The 19,164-nt window shown below is 43.1% G+C and overlaps 1 protein-coding gene and 1 long non-coding RNA gene across 5 annotated transcripts in view; one reads left to right on the top strand and one right to left on the bottom strand.

The window, feature by feature from the left end:
• LOC123385882 overlaps positions 1–18,297 on the top strand; it is a 35,712-nt gene extending 17,415 nt beyond the window's left edge. Inside the window, exon 3 of the long non-coding RNA XR_006599079.1 lies at positions 18,215–18,297. This is a non-coding gene — a long non-coding RNA (uncharacterized LOC123385882). The remainder of the gene's footprint in view (positions 1–18,214) is intronic.
• Positions 1–19,164, bottom strand: part of PCBD2 (pterin-4 alpha-carbinolamine dehydratase 2) — a 78,400-nt gene that overhangs the window by 57,353 nt on the left and 1,883 nt on the right. For all 4 annotated transcript variants that reach the window (XM_023255388.2, XM_023255386.2, XM_045059113.1 and 1 more), the window contains exon 2: positions 17,822–17,953. In XM_023255388.2, coding sequence (XP_023111156.2) covers positions 17,822–17,953 — 132 coding nt within the window. The remainder of the gene's footprint in view (positions 1–17,821; positions 17,954–19,164) is intronic.

Raw genomic sequence — 19,164 nt, 5'->3', positions numbered from 1 at the left:
GGTCATTCAAAGGTCTAAAACATTCCGAAACAGAAAGTCAATCCACAGCTTGAATTATTCCGCAAACCTTCGAAATAACAGATTCAAGTGAGGTAAGAACTTTGGCCTTAGGGCAGGAGCCTGGCCCTGGAAGGATGGCCTCCTTCCTCTGTTAAGTCTGCGCAGGTTCCTTCACTTCCCTGCTTTGACCATGACCAAACTGTGTTACAACACCTAACTCTGCAAGGCTGCTGAAAAGCTTCAATGTAACAATCTACATTATCTCACAGGTCTCTAACAGAAAGCATCTACCACCTACTAGAAGCACAAATACTACTTAGTTCATAAAATTTTTTGTGACTCTCCAAACTCACAAGGACAACTGATGTTGCTACATTTCAGGCAAATCATGCAACATTAAGAGCTACCTATTCAGGGGCACCTGGGTGGCTCAGCTGGTTAAGCGTCAGACTTTGGCTCAGGTCATGATCTCGCGGTTTGGGAGTTCAAACCCGGAATTGGGCTCTGTGCTGACAGCTCAGAGCTGGGCACCTGCTTTGGAATCTGTGACTCCCTCTCTCTCTGCCCCTCTCCCACTCACGCTATCACTTTAGATGTCTCTCAAAGGATAAATAAATGTTAAAAAAAAAAAAAGTTACCTATACAAACTGAACTTAAAGCAACATTTTTCGTCTCATCAAAATTTGTGAAAATAATTCCTGGAAAATGTATCCAGTAAATTTTTAAACTTTCCTACCTATAACACCAGCAAGTTATTCTTTTTTTAAGTCATCCAAAAGTGCTAGACCGGTAATCACAGAAAAGGGAAAAACAAAACAAAAAACATATCTGGGATTAAAAGAATTGTCTTGAGGGACACCTGGGGGGCTCAGTTGGTTGAGCGTCCGACTCTTGATTTTGGCTCAGGTCATGATCCCAGCATCATGAGATCGAGCCCCACATCAGACTCTGTGCTGAGCATGGAGCTTGCTTGAGATTTTCTCTCTTTCTCCCCTTCTGCCCCTCTTCCCGATGGCACACTCTCTTAAAAAAAAAAAAAGACTGTCTTGAAACAGAAATGAGTGCCTAATCTATAGCAGGTGAACAGGCCTGTGGCAGTCTCCCAGTGTGATACTTTGTGAAAGCCTGGAAGAATTTACCAAGGGCCCTCAGGACACCAAGATTCACAGAAGACAAAGTTATGGGTAGCTGAATCTGTGGAGCCAAAATTCTAAATGCTAACCTCAGTCTCTCATTATTGGAGGCAATTTACTACAGATGCCATAAGTAGCCCATTTTTTTCTCTGATACTTCAAAAGTGCAACCTGAACACCAACACAATCTTTGCTGTTTTTCTGGGAAGTGCACCATGGCATCAGAGTTCATCCCAGCATACACAAATATTTAGTGGCCAAAAACACCAGTCACTGTTACGAACCAACTGTGTCCAAGACTAAGGAAATGAGGGAGGGGGAAAGTCCCTGGTGAGAAAGGATTTTAGGTAATAACCTGTAGGAGACAAAGAGATGAAAAATACAACTCTCTGGGGCTAAGGGCACTGCTAGGATCACCTATGGTGAACCCAATGAACGGATCTCATGTATTCCAAATACACCTAGATCTATCTAAGTTAAAAAACAAAACCAAAAACAAAACAAAACAAAAAAAAAATTAGGTAACACTGGCCTGGGTACTGTGGGAAATGTACACAAGCACAACCAGAGTCTCTGCCCTCAAGGTGCTCCTACCTTAGATGGGGAGAGACAAAGGTGAGTAGCTACATTTCTCTGCTGCATGATCTAATGTGAACTTAGTCACATGCTAATTCTGCCACTGGTTCCTTGTTAAGGTGAGCAAAACCATTTCAGTCCCAAGCCCTGGTTGCCTCATCTGTTCTAGCTCTACCGTTCATGGATTCGACAACCAAACAAGGCTGAAAGAACACCACAAACAAGATAACCCAGGGGCTGAAATCAAAGTGGAAGAACAAACAAGAGACTAACGCCTATGGCTACAAAGATCTGTATAAGGCACATGAGCTCGCCTTCCTGTCCAGGCTGGCCTGCAACCCAATATTATCCAAGCCATCCTTACTATGGTCATGGATGACATCCATGCCACTTAATACAGTGGTCATCCTTTGTATTACTTGGGAATCTCAGCAGAACTGATCCCTCTCTCCCTTTTAAACCATCATCTTCTTTAGGATTCTGTGATACAACACTGATCTGATTTTCTTCCTATTTCACTAATAATAATAAGTCTTTCTCAGTTTTCTGCCAGCTCCTCCCCTTCCCTCCAACTCCTAAAATGGACTGAGTCCTGAGCCCTCTTCTCACCTCACACCACAGTTTCTGCCTAAGTGGTCTCATCTATTACCCTGGCTTTTTTCCACACATACCTGAGACGCTCCAGTTACCCACAACCCAGACCTTTACTCTAAGTTCCTAACTCAGACATAAAACTATCTTCTTCAAGTCTCCCAGCAATTCACAATTAACAATGTTCAAACCAGAAATCTTGATCCCAGCACCCCCATCTCGTTCCCCTTCCACACTTCCCCAGCTTAATTAAGGCCACTTGTGACCACCCAGTTCCTCAGGTCCTAAATCTGGAAATCATTTTTAACACTCCCTACTCTTCTTCCTCACCACCCAACACCACCCCTCCAGAGTCACAGGATCCTGGGTTTTCTCTTTAGAAGAGCTGTGTGTGGCAGCCCTGGTTCCTGCTCATATAAGCTCCTAAATACAGCTCCAACCTCTATAGCACTCTGCTGGCCCTCTGTCACTGCCCCAGTCCACAGTCTCCTGCTGGGTCCACCTTAACAGTGAGATCTCACCTGGATGAATACACAGCCTCCTTACTATTCTCCTCCTGTCTTGTTTGCTTCCCACCCCTTTCCACTCCATCCTCTAAGTTCTCTCACTGGCCCTTTTAAGAAAAGGTCTCAATCCTTCGCCCACCTACCTACTTCCACTTCCAAAAGGAAGTCTTGCAATAGCCCTCACGCTTCCCATAATACCTCACACTCGCCCCTCTAGTCCTCTCCCCTCCATCTTTGCATACTACTATCATGGCGCATGTGCGTGTTGTTGCAGATGCTTTCAAGTGCCAGTGCCAAAAAGAGAGGCAAATGCTACCTTCTGATAAGACTGTGGTCCAAATTCATCACTCGGTTTCTCAGTGTGATGATGAAGGATAGTTATGCTGGTGATTTGAAATCAGTGATGACTACATCAATGGGAAAAGTGTGAACCTCACCAGCAGGTCAAATTTGTGAGGAGTGATCAGGCCTACAATTGATGTACAACACAAAGATCTACAAAAATGGCTGAATAACCTGCTCCCATCTCTTTGATTTCATTATACTGACAACCTCAGCCAGCATTATAGGTCATTAAGAATGAAGGGGGGGGGGGGCGCCTGGGTGGCGCAGTTGGTTAAGCGTCCGACTTCAGCCAGGTCACGATCTCGCGGTCTGTGAGTTCGAGCCCCGCGTCGGGCTCTGTGCTGACAGCTCAGAGCCTGGAGCCTGTTTCCGATTCTGTGTCTCCCTCTCTCTCTGCCCCTCCCCCGTTCATGCTCTGTCTCTCTCTGTCCCAAAATAAATAAACATTGAAAAAAAAAAATTTAAAAGAATGAAGGGGGGGGGGCGGCGCCTGGGTGACTCAGTCGGTTTAAGCGGCCGACTTCGGCTCAGGTCATGATCTCGAGGTCCGTGAGTTCCAGCCCCGAGTCAGGCTCTGTGCTGACAGCTCAGAGCCTGGAGCCTGTTTCGGATTCTGTGTCTCCCTCTCTCTGACCCTCCCCTGTTCATGCTCTGTCTCTCCCTGTCTCAAAAATAAATAAAACGTTAAAAAAAAAAAAAAAAAAAAAAAAAAAAAGAATGAAGAGGGGCGCCTGGGTGGCTCAGTGAGTTGAGCGTCCGACTTCGGCTCAGGTCATGATCTCGCAGTCTGTGAGTTCAAGCCCCACGTCGGGCTCTGTGCTGACAGCTCAGAGCCTGGGGCCTGCTTCAGATTCTGTGTCTCCCTCTCTCTCTGCCCCTCCCCCCACTCATGCTCTGTCTCTCTCTCTGTCAAAAATAAATAAACATTAAAAAAAAAAAAAGAATCAAGAAGAAAACACAGGAGGGAAAATCCTGGGATCCTTTTCCTAGGAATATAATACAAGTGTGCAAATAAAATGCCTCAATGAACAAAGGGGAAAAAAAAGAAAGAAAATGTATCAGCTTCCTTAAAGAGACCTTCCATGATGGCTGTCCTCAAACTTAATTAGGTCTTAACCTTTATTCTTCCTCATTCACATCTTTTCTCTTGGAGAGGCAGCATCCATGCTAGCAAATGTTTTGAGACTGCCTGAGGTCAAATCGTAAATTCTAGGGCTTACTACCTGTGGAGTTTAGGGAAAGTCCCTCAATCTAAACCTCAGTTTCCTCATCTGTAAAATGAGGAACACAGTCTCTACTTCACAGGGTTTTGTAAAGATTAAGTGGATACATGTAGTGTCCTTATAACATAGTGCCTGGCCCAAGGTTTAAGCATTAAGCATTAGCTACTAGGATTTTCCTCCATGACACTTACCATACTTTGCAATTATATATTCATTGCTTTGTTTATGCTCTCCCCCCACTACTATATCTAGTATGCTCCATGAAAATGGGGACAACATCTGCTCTGCTCAGCAATGCACCCCCAGTGTCTAGCATAGTGCCTAGCCTACAGTAAGTGCATAGTAATTGCTTAGGAGTGCTATGTGCACAAGTGTCAGGAAAAACTTTCTAGAAGTCGGTGAGATGTGCACAAACTGGGGTAGGATACGTGGGATGAAACAAAGGAGGGGAAGAACAGTTTAAATAAAGGTAGAAGAGAACTGAACCAAGATGCTGGGTGTCTTGGCTCCAGTTGGAGCATGGCCACTGTTTCGTGTTCCCTCCATCTGAACCTCGGTTTCCCCACTTCTTCAATGACGGGGATGACTAGGTGACCTCTCAGGTATCTTACAGTTCTAATCTCTAACAGAGGAAAGAGGCCTTCGGCAGAGAAGTAATGAGAGGTAAGTTTAGGGCCAGACTGTCAGCAGCTTTGAAAACCTGTGAGAAGATGATGTCTTGTAAGATATAACAGGAAGGAAACAGGATTTTCTGAGCAGAGACCAATTTAGTCACAACAAAGCAGCATGGAGAGCAATCAAAGCAGGAAGCACCTAGAAGTAAAAGGCTATTAGAAATCTCCTAAAGGGGACACCTGGGTGACTCAGTCAGTTGAGCATCCAACTCTTGATTTCAGCTCAGTTCATGATCTCACAGTTTGGTTTGTGAGTCGAGCTCCGTGCTGACAATGTGGACCCTACTTGGGATTCTCTCTCTCTCTCTCTCTCTCTCTCTCTCTCTCTCTCTCTCTCTCTCTCTCTCCCCCTCTCCGTCTCTCTCTCTGCCGCTATCCCACTCGTGCAGTCACTCTCTCTCTCAAAATAAACGAACTTGAAAGAAAGAAAGAAAGAAAGAGAAAAAGGAAAGAGGAAAAGAAAAGAAAAGAAAAGAAAAGAAAAGAAAAGAAAAGAAAAGAAAAGAAAAGAAAAGAAAGAAAAGAAAAGAAAAGAAAAGAAAAGAAAAGAAAATCTCCTACAGGAACTCAAGGGGGAGACCAGGTGAACCCAGAGCAGAGCACAGTCTTGGTGAATGTCAATGAGTTCTTATTAAGTAATCACTAAGATAAACTCTTCAGTTACAGGTCTAGGTGCTTGAGACAAAGGTGGTACAAGCAAGTTGGAGGAAAGAAGGTTGAGTCTGCCTCACATACTCCAAACCTGAAACAACACTGAACCCAGGGGAGACAGCACAAGGACCCACCTTTCCAATCTTCAGTCCAGCTCACTGAACCAAACTTAGGGCCCTCATTTCCCATCGCGCATTACAAATAAGATGTACCCTCTTTTCCCTGTCCTTGACCTATGCCACCAGCTAACCCTCCCTTAGCTCCTTCCCTCAAAAAACCTATCAGACCTTTGTTTGTTTGTTTTGTTACCTGTTGACCACCTTCCTCCAATTCTCTCTTCCCCTGCTCTGATAACAGGTCTGATCTCTTTTTCTGTAAGTCCTTCTGTTTTTCAGATTCCACATATAAATGAGATCATACAGTATTTGTCTTTTTCTTATTTCACTTAGTATAATGCCCTCAGGTGGTAAAATTTCCTCATTTTTTATGACTGAATAATATTCTGCTGTAATATATACTTTTTTTTTTATTTAGCTTAATTGGTTTGTCTACTTGGTTTGTCTTTTTTTTCCTTTGTTCATTTTGTTCCTTAAATTCCATGTATGAGTGAAATCATATGGTATCTCCTCTGACTTACTTCACTTAGCATTATACTCCCTAGTACCATCCATGTTGTTGTAAATGCCAAGATTATGGCTGAATAATATTCCACTGTGTGTGGGTATGGGTGTGTGTGTGTGTGTATATATACACATATATACACACACATATATACGTATGTGTATATATACATGTGTGTATATGTGTGTATATGTGTATTATGTGTATATATATGTGTGTGTATATATACACACACAACACACATATACAGACGTGTATATACCACATCTTTTTCATCCATTCATTTATGAGTGGATGCCTGGACTCCTTCTATAATTTGGCTATTTTAAATAATGCTTCAATAAACATAGGAGAGCAAAGATCCTTTCAAATTAGTGTTTCTGCATTCTTTGGGCAAATACCCAGTAATGCTATTACTGGATCATAGGGCAGTTCTATTTTTAATTTTTTGAGGAAAATCCATACTGTTTTCCACAGTGACTGCAACAGTCTGGTTCCCACCAGCAATGCAAGAAAGTTTCCCCTTCTCCATATCCTTGCCAACATGTGTTGTTTCTTGTGTTGTTGATTTTAACCATTATGATAGGTATGAGATGATATCTCATCATGGTTCTGAATTGTATTTTCCTGATGACGAGTGATGTTGAGCATCTTTTCATATGTCTGTTGGCCATCTGGATGTCTTCTTGGGAGAAATGTATGTTCATGTCTCCAGCCCATTTTTTAATTGGATTATTTGTTTTGGGGTGTTGAGATTTATAAGGTCTTTATGTATTTTGGATACTAACCCTTTTTTGGGTATATCATTTGCAAATATCTTCTCCCATTTAGTAGGTTGTCTTTTGGTTTTGGTGACTGTTTCCTCCACTGTGAAGCAGCTTTTTATTTTGATGAAATCCCAATAGTTTATCTTTGCGTTTATATGCCTTGCCTCAAGAGACATACCTAGAAAAATGTTGGGGTGCCTGGGTGGCTCAGTCGGTTAAGTGTCTGACTTCACTTCAGGCCAGGATCTTGTGGTTCATGAGTTCAAGCCCCACATCAGGCTCAGAGCCTGGAGCTTGCTTCAGATTCTGTATCTCCCTCTTTCTCTCTGTCCTTCCCCCATTCGCTCTCTGTCTCTCTCTCTCAAAAATAAACATTAAAAAAAAAAAAAAAACTGTAGAAAAATGTTGCTTCACAGCACTCTCAACAATAGCCAAATTATGGAAAGAGCCTAAATGTCCATCAACTGACGAATGGATAAAGAAACTGTGGTTTATATACACAATGGAGTACTATATGGCAATGAGAAAGAATGAAATCTGGCCCTTTGTAGCAACGTGGATGGAACTGGAGAGTGTGATGCTCAGTGAAATAAGCCATACAGAGAAAGACAGATACCATATGTTTTCACTCTTATGTGGATCCTGAGAAACTTAACAGAAACCCATTGGGCAGGGGAAGGAAAAAAAAAAAAAAGAGGTTAGAGTGGGAGAGAGCCAAAGCATAAGAGACTTATAGGCTGATAGGCTACATCAACCTATCAGACTTTTAAGGACCAACTCAAAACTCCCCTTCTCCAGGCAGCCATGCTGGAGTATGCCTCCTTCAGTTCATTAGTACTTCACATTCTAGTGCCTGATCAACATTAAGAATTTGCAACTACGTGGATGGAACTAGAAGGGATTATGCTAAGTGAAATTAGTCAGTCAGAGAAAGCAAAATATCATATGACTTCACTCATATGAGGACTTTAAGAGAACAGATGAACACAAGGGAAGGGAAGCAAAAATAATATAAAAACAGGGCGGGGGACAAAACAGAAGAGACTCTTAAATATGGAGAACAGAGGTTTGCTGGAGGGGTTGTGGGAGGGGAGATGAGCTAAATGGGTAAGGGGCATTAAGGAATCTACCCCTAATTGTTGCACTATATGCTAACTAACTTGGATGTAAATTTTTTTTTTAAATAAAATAAAATAAATAAATAATAAAAATAAAAATAAATAAGATTTAAAAAAAAAGAATTTAAGATCAGCTGTCTCACACAATTCAAATGTGCCACCTCCCCAACAACACTGGAAGGTCCTGGGCGGCTGGCTGGCTCAGTTATTAGAGCATGCAACTCTTGATCTAAGGGTTGTGAGTTTGAGCCCTACAATGGGTGGAGAGACTGCTTAAAAATAAAATCTTTAGGGGCGCCTGGGTGGCTCAGTCATTTGGGCATCTGACTTCAGCTCAGGTCATGATCTCACGGTCCATGAGTTCAAGCCCCACATCAGGCTCTGTGCTGTCAGTTCAGAGCCTGGAGCCTGCTTCGGATTCTGTGTCTCCCTCTCTCTCTGCCCCTCCCCTGCTCATGCTCTGTCTCTCTCTCTCTCAAAAATAAACAAACATAAAAAAAAATTTAAAAATACAAAATATTGGGGCGCCTGGGTGGCTCAGTTGGTTAAGCATCCAACTTCAGCTCAGGTCATGATCTCATGGTTCGTGAGTTCAAGCCCCATGTCAGGCTCTGTGCTGACAGCTCAGAGCCTGGAGCCTGCTTCTGATTCTGTGTCTCCCTCTCTCTCTGCTCCTCCCCCACTCATGCTCTGTCTCCCTCCTTCAAAAATAAATTTTAAAACATTTTTAAAAATACAAAATATAAAATAAAATCTTTAGGGGGGCAGCTAGTGGCTCAGTTGACTAAGCGTCTGACTCTTGGTTTTGGCTCAGGTGGTGTTCTCAGGGTTTCATGAGTCTGAGTCCTGCATCGGGCTCTGCTCTGACAGTGCAGAGCCTGCTTGGGATTCTCTCTCTCTCTCTCTCTCTCTCTCTCTCTCTCTCTCTCTGCCCTTCCCCTACACAACACTGTCTCTGTATCTCTCAAAATAAATAAACTTTAAAAAATTAAAAATAAAATAAAATCTTAAAAAAACACACACACAAAAAAATTGGAAGGACTTCTGGGCAGAAACGGAATCATGTACTTCTTTTACACTGTCCTTCCACGCTCAGAGTGGAGCTAGTCCCTCAGTGGTTGCCAGCTCAAGACCTGGCTACATTCACTGATCCCACCACAGGTAGGCTCTGTGGCTCTTGGTGGGAAGACCATGTGGCTCCCTACCTGACCCTGACTGGGTCTGCTCCAAGTGCCCAGTATGTGTCCACAGCCAGGGCCGCAACGGCTGAGGACAGGGCATTTCAAATCAAACTGATGAATGATATGCTAGAAGGCCACAATCCTGTCTTGCTGGTTGAGAGCATAGGAGCAAACAGATTCATTAGTGGCGTTTGCTGTTTTGATAGGATTGACTTTAACGATACAATAAATGACCTCTGATTGCTCAACAGTGATTCCTGGGTTACTCTTAAACAAGTACAGCTTTGTTTGTTTTAGCTGGTGAATAGTGCCTTTCTCAGGGAAGTGTTGTCAAACCCATTTAAAGTAGAAAGTAATCCAACAGGTAGTCCTTGGAAAAAAGATATCTCCTAGGAAAAAATAAAAGTAAAAACAAAAACAACTTTCTGTATCACAGTAGGATCTAGAAATGTTGCTGTAGGAATCAGAGATGTGAGCTGACACCCACTGTGACATGACCCAGTATGACCAAAAGCAATCCCGCCATCTCAGTCAGCTCCAGGGTCCTTCTGTGAAATTCAATGGATTAGTTAAAATGGCCCATTCCAACCTGGATCAGAAGGGCAAGGCAATATGACGGTTAATTATCTGCAAAACATGGGAGACCATGTACTGGTCTGTTTTGTTTACGAGGGTATAGGAAAAAGAGCAGAACACAAAGAGCTTCAAGCCACGGAAGAGGCCCCTCACCCACCTGTCCACACTGGTGGGCTGAATCCCTCCTGAGGGCAGAGGGCAAGTGGTCACAGCACACCCCCAGCCACAGAAACAGGAGTGTGCCATTGTATTTGCTGCTACGGAGAGCTGACTAGCTGTTAAGGCCACTCCTTCACGCACCCCCAGATCCATTTTTGAAAAAGCTGAATTTAAGTTTCTATGTCACAGCCCTAATGCACCAAAACTCTGACAGAACTCTTGCTTTGCAAACCTGAACACTGTTTTCAATGGGCTGCTATGCTCAAGAAAAACAGAAACAGAACAGAGCAAGACCAAAATACATTGAAGTTATTATTTAAGGCCTCCTTTAAATTATTTTCTGTAATTATTGAGCCAGCAGTCCATTGTTATTAATTCATATTCAACTTGTTTAAGCGGTCCCAGTAACACAGGCGGAAAACAAATGCCTCGGTAATTTCCTAACTTTTGAGTGTTATTTTCTTGTCAGTTAAATTTAAAGCAACCCATTTCTGACCACATTATACCAAGTTAATCTCATCTAAAGTGCTTCACAAACCCTAACAGCTACGCTAAGGTTTTATACTAATGAAAGCAATTTACATGAATGAAATTTATGTCAATGTATTTCATGAAAAATTTTTTATTTTATAATAATTATAGTAGTTATATGATAACATCTGTTGATATTCACAGTCTAAAGCTGGCAAAGATTTAAACCCACAACCTTTTCCATGCATCATGTACATTATCTGTGAAAAGCAATAAAAAAAAGCAATGAATGCATTAATCATACCAATATCATCTGCAAAGCATAAATCTGAAATACCTTTCACGTCAGCTCTAACTGCTTTTTATTTTTTACACACCTGATTTTACGCCATCTGTAAAAGGGCAAGACAAAGACTGCTGAGGAAATTATATTTCTTGGCTGTTTGACTTTCACAAAATACTCAGGCTAAGTTCTGTAAACAGAAGATTTACTATACGACGAAGAAAAACGATGCAGTTAAAAGTCCATTTTTATTAAAAGGCGGTATAGTGGGCACGGCATTTTCACACTGCACTGTGGTGTCACATTTGCATTTTTGACACCTGTTTTACATTTCCCCTTGTCTATTACATATGTTTTTACAAATACACATCAGGTCTAAACTTAGTTTATGAGATAAACAGCAGAAGCAAGACTCCAAATGATACCATCTTAGGCTCGAATCTCCCTACCCTGAAGACCGACCCTAGTGTCCCAGCCACCGCCTGACAACATCAGCATCATCCTGCCCCTGGCTCCCTGGAAACCCAGGAAAAACTCCAAAGCGAGCACTAACATGGAAATATCACACCGATATTTTAATTAGCTCCTCAAATGTTAGGTAAAGTTTGCTGAAATGTGTCTCTCCTCTCCATTCCAGTGGTAATGAAGGACACTTCCTCAGGTTTCTAGTCAGCTGTGGCTACAAAGCCTCTCAGTGGGCACAAGTTAAGCACAAGCTACTATGTGGGGTAAGCAGGTAGGTTTTCACTCTACCTGGCTCCCAGACACAAACATATTACCCTCTGTGTTAAAAGCAAAGGACACTCTCTAACCTACATGATGCCTCAATCTCAGGAACATCCTCCTGGGAGTGTTTCCCTACTCTCAACAGGCAGAACAAGTATCCACCTTCAAGAGTCATCAGATGTGCCATTTATATTATTGCAGTGCTGACTCAGAACTTTGATGTGCACCAGGTTCTGGCTTATGATAATGAGCAACGCAACCTGAATTAATTTGTTCACAATGAGAACTGGTAAGAGTCCTGTCCCACTGAGAACTGTTAAGATTTTCATTAAGAGTTGTCTTTGTTCTGGTATCATCAAGCTTCTGACTTCACTAAGTGTTTCAAAATGTTAACCATGAGCCTATTATCAAATTCCTCAATAAAACATTTTTATAAAGTAAGTTCAGCAACAGTAATTTTCAAGTGCTCTATGGCAAGAGCAAGCAGGCAGGAGCTCGGGGGCACAGGAAGGGGAACATTTTACAAACCCCAAACTCACATATGGTGCTTAGTGCCGCTGGATGCACGAAATGGGGTTCCCTGGCACCACCACTCTCACGGCCCAGGCCATTCAGAGGGGAGTGGCCCTCCCCACTCCCCACTCTCTTGATGGCAGCAGTCACAGAAACCAAATGTGATAAACGAGATGTCAAAGACGTGAGGCTTGGATCCTGCCTGCAAGCCGTACCTGTGACACGCCATTAGACTGAAAAGGGCCATTTTCCGTAGGTCAAACTGGCTGAGTGTCCGCCAGTTCATATGATTCGTTCTAACAAAATCAAATGCTTCGAGTGCGGGTCCGCTGGAGGAAGAAGAGACAAGGTACAGGAGCTCCTCCAGGAACGCAGGGAATCACAGTTCTTTCTCACAAAGCTCAGTTCCTTTCCCCAGTCAACTGGAAACCACTTGGATCCTCCACCTGGAATTCTCCGTTCGCTCAAAAGATACCAAACCAGGCGTCCCACTGCCACTGCTTACCTATTCCTGATACTAAGCTTCTTTCCATACTGAACAAGGGTGGGAGAACGGGGACAGCCCTCCCAGGGGGTTGTGCTGCCCAGCCAGTCCTGGAGGGCTCCACCTGCTGGCTTCTGGAGAAGCTGTTTCCTGGGTTCCAAAGGCTCACCTCCTGCACCTACTTCCACAGCTTCAAACTGTGCCTCATTTGTAAGCTACCGACTTGTCCACACACACGACAACGCCTAACAAAATTTACCTTTACGGGATACTCACACCCGCATTTCTAACTGACATTCTCTTCTTTCAACACAGTCGCCCCTGCAGTTGCCAAACACCTAAGAGTCAGTTTGTCTATCACTTAGAGGCCTCTCCCTCCTTAAGTCTACATGAACAGAAAAAAGGCAAAACGCCCTTACAAATGCTCACCCCACCCTGTGTGAGTCCAAGCACTCCAAGTATGGAAACTTCCGGCCTCACGTCCTGGCACTGCTATGCTCTGACCCCTCAAGGAGTCTCACCATGCCTGTCACGCTGACCACCAACTCTCAACACGCGGCGGCTCGGGGCGACCCACCCCAAGGAAGCACAGCAGCTATCAGCAACAGAAACCTATGGCCACGTCATCCACCGACGCAGCTAGAATCCCTTGGGTATTCTGCATTTATAGTCTCTAAATATTTGCACCTGCCTCAGCTATTAACATGAATGTGGACTACTTGGAACTGATCATATCCTAGAATAAAACTACTAAGAAAAAAAAAAAAGTTCTAATATATTTTGCTTTCTACTTATTACTATGGTAAAATCTACAATAACCCAAGCTTTGAGCAATAGGTTTTTCACCCAGGGTCACTAAAAATCTTTCTGAAACGTATGATTCATTTTCTATGGTAATAAAAGAAAAGAATTCTAAAGCAAACTGGTAACACCATTTTACACACTCTGCATAAGCAAACCATTTAAAAACTGTAACACCTAACCTAATGTAACCTTACTCCTGAAGATTTATTTAAGTAAAAAGACTATACAGAGACCTGAAAAATGTTCGTAACCTACTAAGAGGATTAAAAAGAATGTAATTTTACCTGTATGTTCAGCCAAGAGTTTTTTTTAAATATATGCTAACACTCAGTGTGGGCTGAACTGTGTTAAGGGAGAGAGGGGACCAGTTCTGAGAGCAGCTCTACCTTGCACCAAAACCGAGGGACCATGCTTGCCTGACCCCTTCCCCCAGAGCCAATCTAACACTATCATCCTCAGCTCACTCCGTTTACAGAGTTGAGGACATACGGCGAAGCCATGGGGAGGTACTGCCACTGGCAGGAGGGCACAGACCACAGCAGGCCTCCCGAACTCTCACTAAGGGCGGGGCTGCTTGAGCAAGGGAGACATCATCTCATCAAGGTGTGCCTGGGGCACATGGAAATGCCCACTCGCAACAGAATATTCTAGGCCAACATCCTCATATATCCATTTGCATCCATGGAGCACAGTATCTAGAAGATAAATTTCTAGATTAGACAATGGGTATGTGCATCTTAAAACCTTCTTAGAACATAACCAAACCTTGGCACTTCTCTGCTTGAAATCCCAGTAGCCTTCCCACACAGACTAAAATCTAAACTCCTCACCATACAGACAAGGCTCCAGTGCTCTGGCCGCTCCCTCTCCTCAGCCTCATCTCCTACCAGTCTCTCCTTTCTGCTCACTCCAGAACACTGGCTTTCTGGCACTTCCTCAGTCAGGCCAAGATCATGCCTGCTTCAGGAATTTTGTACTCACTTTTCTCTCCTTCAGGAATGCTGTTGCTTTGGCTGAGCTCCTTCACATGATTCAGGCCTCAGATGTCCCCTCCCTAAAGAGGGCCCTCCAGACCAGACCACTCCATCTTAAACAGTGCGTACACTCCTCCATCAGCCTGCATTCCAGTATCCTACTTTACGCTTCTTCATGGCACTTAGCTCTACCTGAAATGATATTATCTACTTGTGTAGATATCTTCTCCACTAGAATGGGAGCTACATGAGCTAAGAATTGTGCCTGGCACAAAGAAGATGTTTAATAAATATTTGTTGAGTTAACAAATATTACCTTTATAATAAAAATTAAGCTGATTGTTAAAATTTAACTGCATGAACAATTTCTACAATGTGAGTCAACTCTTGGCAGAGAAAGACTAGAAAAGAAGAAAACCTAGATGAGAGGAGTTACAATGGGATTTTTTTTTTAATTTACAACATCCTATTTTAGTGTTTTATGTTAATAAAAACCAGTATCTTTTCTTCCCTAAATAAAAGGTAAATGAGGATCTATCAGTGCAAGAGGGTCACCACTCTAAACATCACTTGTGAAAAAGAGAAAGGCGACTCCTGATGTCCGGGAGCCAGCCTGGCACTCACACCAAGGCGCTGGGGTTAAACGTGAACATCAACGCCAGACAAGGCCACTCTGCTACTGTGATGGGTTCAAACAAAAACAAGACCACCCTGCAAGGTTATGTGAACACAGACAAAACGTGAACACTGTCCACACCACAAAATACCAAACACCCTCCTCTCCCAGCTAATGAATGATTTCTTTCCCAGTCTCAGCTTTGGCCCCACTTTAGCCTAACTCTCCCTACTGGTAAGATGTATTCAAATACTGAAGCACAGAACTGCCCATTTCTGACAGCATCTAATCAGACTAAACCATCTTTCCAACACCATCTCCCTGAGATGCTCCACAGCTCCCTGTGGTGTGCAATCTCCCTCACTGCAACAAGAAAATAAGCCCGGCATGCTCAACGGAGCCCAAGGTGTGTCCCTGGTGATTCTGGGCTGGTGGGCACCGACAAGTGTCATGACAACAGTTGCAATTACAGGCCATTGTACATGCAGAAGTCATAAGAGACCTAGCTGGAAAACTGACCCCAGGATATAATCTCTTGTTCTCTGAATACATTCTGACATGGGCTGATTTTCCTGTCATGTGCCTCTTTCTCCCAAAAACTGAGTGAATTGGGGGGGGGGGGGGCAGTTAAATAAAATGTCCCGATGAATAATGTTACAATTAATCAAGGACACCCTGCACAGCTTCCCTTCCCTCCCATATCTGAAAGTCACCCCAAGCACAGGGTTAGAGTGTGCCGGACCACTGACTCCTGGGCAGAGCCTGAGGCAACACTACTCAAGTACTTTAAGCCACATGTTCAAGCCCAATAAATTAGCCCAGGCTTAAAGAAGTCAGGCTGTACACATGTAAGAATTTTAATAAGCCTGGAAAATGCTACCTAGAGCTTATGCACGAGCTTACTGTACCAAGGGGATTCCCTGCCACCAGCCACGGAGTGCTAAGCCCCTGACAAGAGCTGTCAAGCACATGGGGCAGCAGGGACAGGGAGTCGGCGTGGTCCAGGTTTCCTCAGGAGTTGGAGACTCAGAGCAGAAGGCTGGCAGCCAGATGGATGGAGAGCAGAAAAGGGCATGGAGCTCAGCGGAGCCAACAGCATTTACTAGGAAAACATGTCGGAGGCTTCGTTCGTGGAAATCTGGTCCTCACACACCCTTCCAGAAACCAGCAAACACTGTAATCAATGTCTGCATTTATCAAATGCCTGTTTGTACCCAGTACTGTGTCAGGTACAATAGAGAGTTATTTAAGCAAACATGGTCTCTGCCTTCTAGATGCTGACACCTAATATAAACAAAAACAATAAATCTGTCCAGAGGATTACCAAACTAACTGAACAAACATGAAATAGTCAAAAGTACTGACCTTGTATAAACGCAGTGGAGTGAAAGCTGCAGGGTAAGTCATGGGAGATGACTCTCTAAAGAGGGTGGGGCCCTAATGGAACAGTTACCTTGTTAAGGCTGAGTCTCCAAGGGGGGAAGTCAGCTTTTAAGAAAAGCTGCAAGGGCTGGCTCTTGGGCTGGGGGAAAATGAGCCATTCAGAGAAGAGGGTGCAGCTTGGGGGTTGATTTAGAGACTGAAATACACGTACAGAGAGAAAGAAAACTTGACAAGCGTCCAAGAAAAGTAGGGGAAATCAGTCAAACAGGTGTATGTTTCTCAATCGCTTTTACTCTGGCCCTCTTCTGATAAACATAAAAAACTCACACTATCTTTTTTTTTTTTTTAGCTTATTTATTTATTTAGAGAGAGGGAGCACAGAGCCAGATGCAGGGCTCAAACTCACAAACCGTGAAATCATGACCTGAGCCGAAATCAAGAGACGCTTAACCGACTGAGCCACCCAAGTGCCACCCATACTACCTTTTAATATTATTTAGAATTTGAAAGGATGGGAATGCAACCTGGTGCAGCCACTCTGGAAAACAGTATGGAGGTTCCTCAAAAAACTAAAAATAAAACTACCCTATGACCCAGCAACTGCACTACTAGGCATTTATCGACGGGATACAGGTGTGCTGTTTCGAAGGGACACATGCACCCCCGTGTTTATAGCAGCACTATCCACAACAGCCAAAGGATGGAAAGAGCCCAAATGTGCATCGATGGCTGAATGGATAAGGAAGATGTGGTATATCTATACAATGGAGTATTACTCAGCAATCAAAAAGAATGAAATCTTGCCATTTGCAACTATGTGGATGGAACTGGAAAGTATTATGCTAAGTGAAATTAGTCAAAGAAAGACAAAAATCATATGACTTCACTCACATGAGGTCTTTAAGAGACAAAACAGATGAACATAAGGGAAAGAAAACAAAAATAATATAAAAACAGGGAAGGGAACAAAACAGAAGAGACTCATAAACATGGAGAACAAAGAGAGGGTTACTGGAGGGGTTTTGGGAGAGGGGATGGGCTAAATGGGTAAGGGGCACTAAGGAATCTACTCCTGAAATCATTGTTGCACTATATGCTAACTAATTTGGGTGTAAATTTTAAAAACTTTTAAAAAATTTTTTTAAATAAAAAGAATATGAAAGGAAACTATATATCCTAATCAACACCAACACAATGGTTTCAGAATCTGATTTTCCAAATGACAAAAACAATTCCCTTCCCATACATCTGAGAATCACCTGGTTAGATGATAGCACCTGTCAACAAGGACAGAGCAACTGCCATTGAATTCTTGAGGAAGAGAGGATTTGGACCCTGGATCCACATGGGACCCCAAAACCAGTAGGATTATAAAAAAAAAAAAAAAGTCACAGCCTAAGGTGACACAAACAGACGACGGCACTAGCAAGAATATGTAATTATTACCTGATTAAAATTTTTGAAGGAGAACTCTTTGTAGATGGCATCTCTCTCATTTAATTCTGACCATCCTGCTGCTTTAAGGTCATGTATAACTTGGTTCCTCTCCTCTGCAGTCAAACAATGAACATCTGCAGCCTATGAAAAGAACACATTTAATATCTGAAATGTAGAGGTTCAGTTTAACTACAATAAACTCAAAGCTCTTTACCTTATGGAGAGATATAGGAAAGCAAATCGTAAAGGCAACAATTTGTAACCACCTTTGGCTCCTCTGTTCTAAAAAATAGACAAAAACAGGGCTAACTATATATAAAATCAGCTGTCTCCATAGAATGTTGTCTCACCACACCTTTTTGTTGCCTCAAACCTCACAATTGTGTCTCTGGTTTATTACAGATACAACCATTAACCATTAACCACTGGTCGTCTTACCAATGACCATTACGGATGGCCAGCATTCGAGGATGTGGGAAACTCGGTAAGCACATCCATGCAAGAAAACCCTGCAAGTCCATTGTCAGGTCCAGAATTAGAACTCAGGGCTCTAAACTCCAGGTCTACTGCTTTTTGGATGGTCCCATGTCACATTAGTAGCAGCCTTCACTGCTTACTCACATGGGTCTTAGCTCTCTGGGGTCACTATCCCCTTTCAGATCTGATGAAAAACTAACCTCCAGAGGGGAAAAAAATAAATGCACACTTAACACAGGATTTTGGATAATAACTTCTGGGAGTCCATAGATCCTCTGGATTATAGGTAAAAAGCCCTAGCCTAAGCAGAGTGAGTTTTTTCAGGGCACCAATAAAAAATCCCTCCAGTCTGGCCAGAGCAGTGTCCAGTTTGGTCCTACTCACCCTGGTGATGAAATTCACAGAACCAGAGTTCTGTTGGTTAACAGGCTCACACTTCCCATGCTATCTGTTTTTTCATTGAAAGAACTCTAAACATCATGGCCAGAGAAAGAAGAGAAGGACACTCTAGTGGCAAGTCAGAGGACCTTACTTCTCATTCCACCATAAATGCCTACCAATACCTCCTACCTTACCTATCTGCAGGGCTACTGATGGCTCAGGTGAGAGAGGCAATGTCACCCAGAAAGACAAAACTAATACAAGGACTCCTCATCAAATGGCAATTGGGGGCTGAGTTGAGCCCACTTTCAGAAATCCTGAAATTTTTTATCACTGACATTGATGTGATTAAGATGGCAAAGTAAACAAACTTACTTTAAGGTAACTTATTCTAGGGGCGCCTGATGGCTCAGTCGGTTAATCACCTGACTTTGGCTCAGGTCACGATCTCACAGATCATGAGTTCAAGCTTTGTGTCAGGCTCTGTGCTGACA

This window comes from Felis catus, chromosome A1 (genome assembly GCF_018350175.1).
Source record: "Felis catus isolate Fca126 chromosome A1, F.catus_Fca126_mat1.0, whole genome shotgun sequence".
Classification (NCBI taxonomy): Eukaryota; Metazoa; Chordata; class Mammalia; order Carnivora; family Felidae; genus Felis; species Felis catus.
The sequence above is the reverse complement of the archived record's forward strand: the minus strand, read 5'-3'. Positions and strand labels throughout refer to the sequence as shown.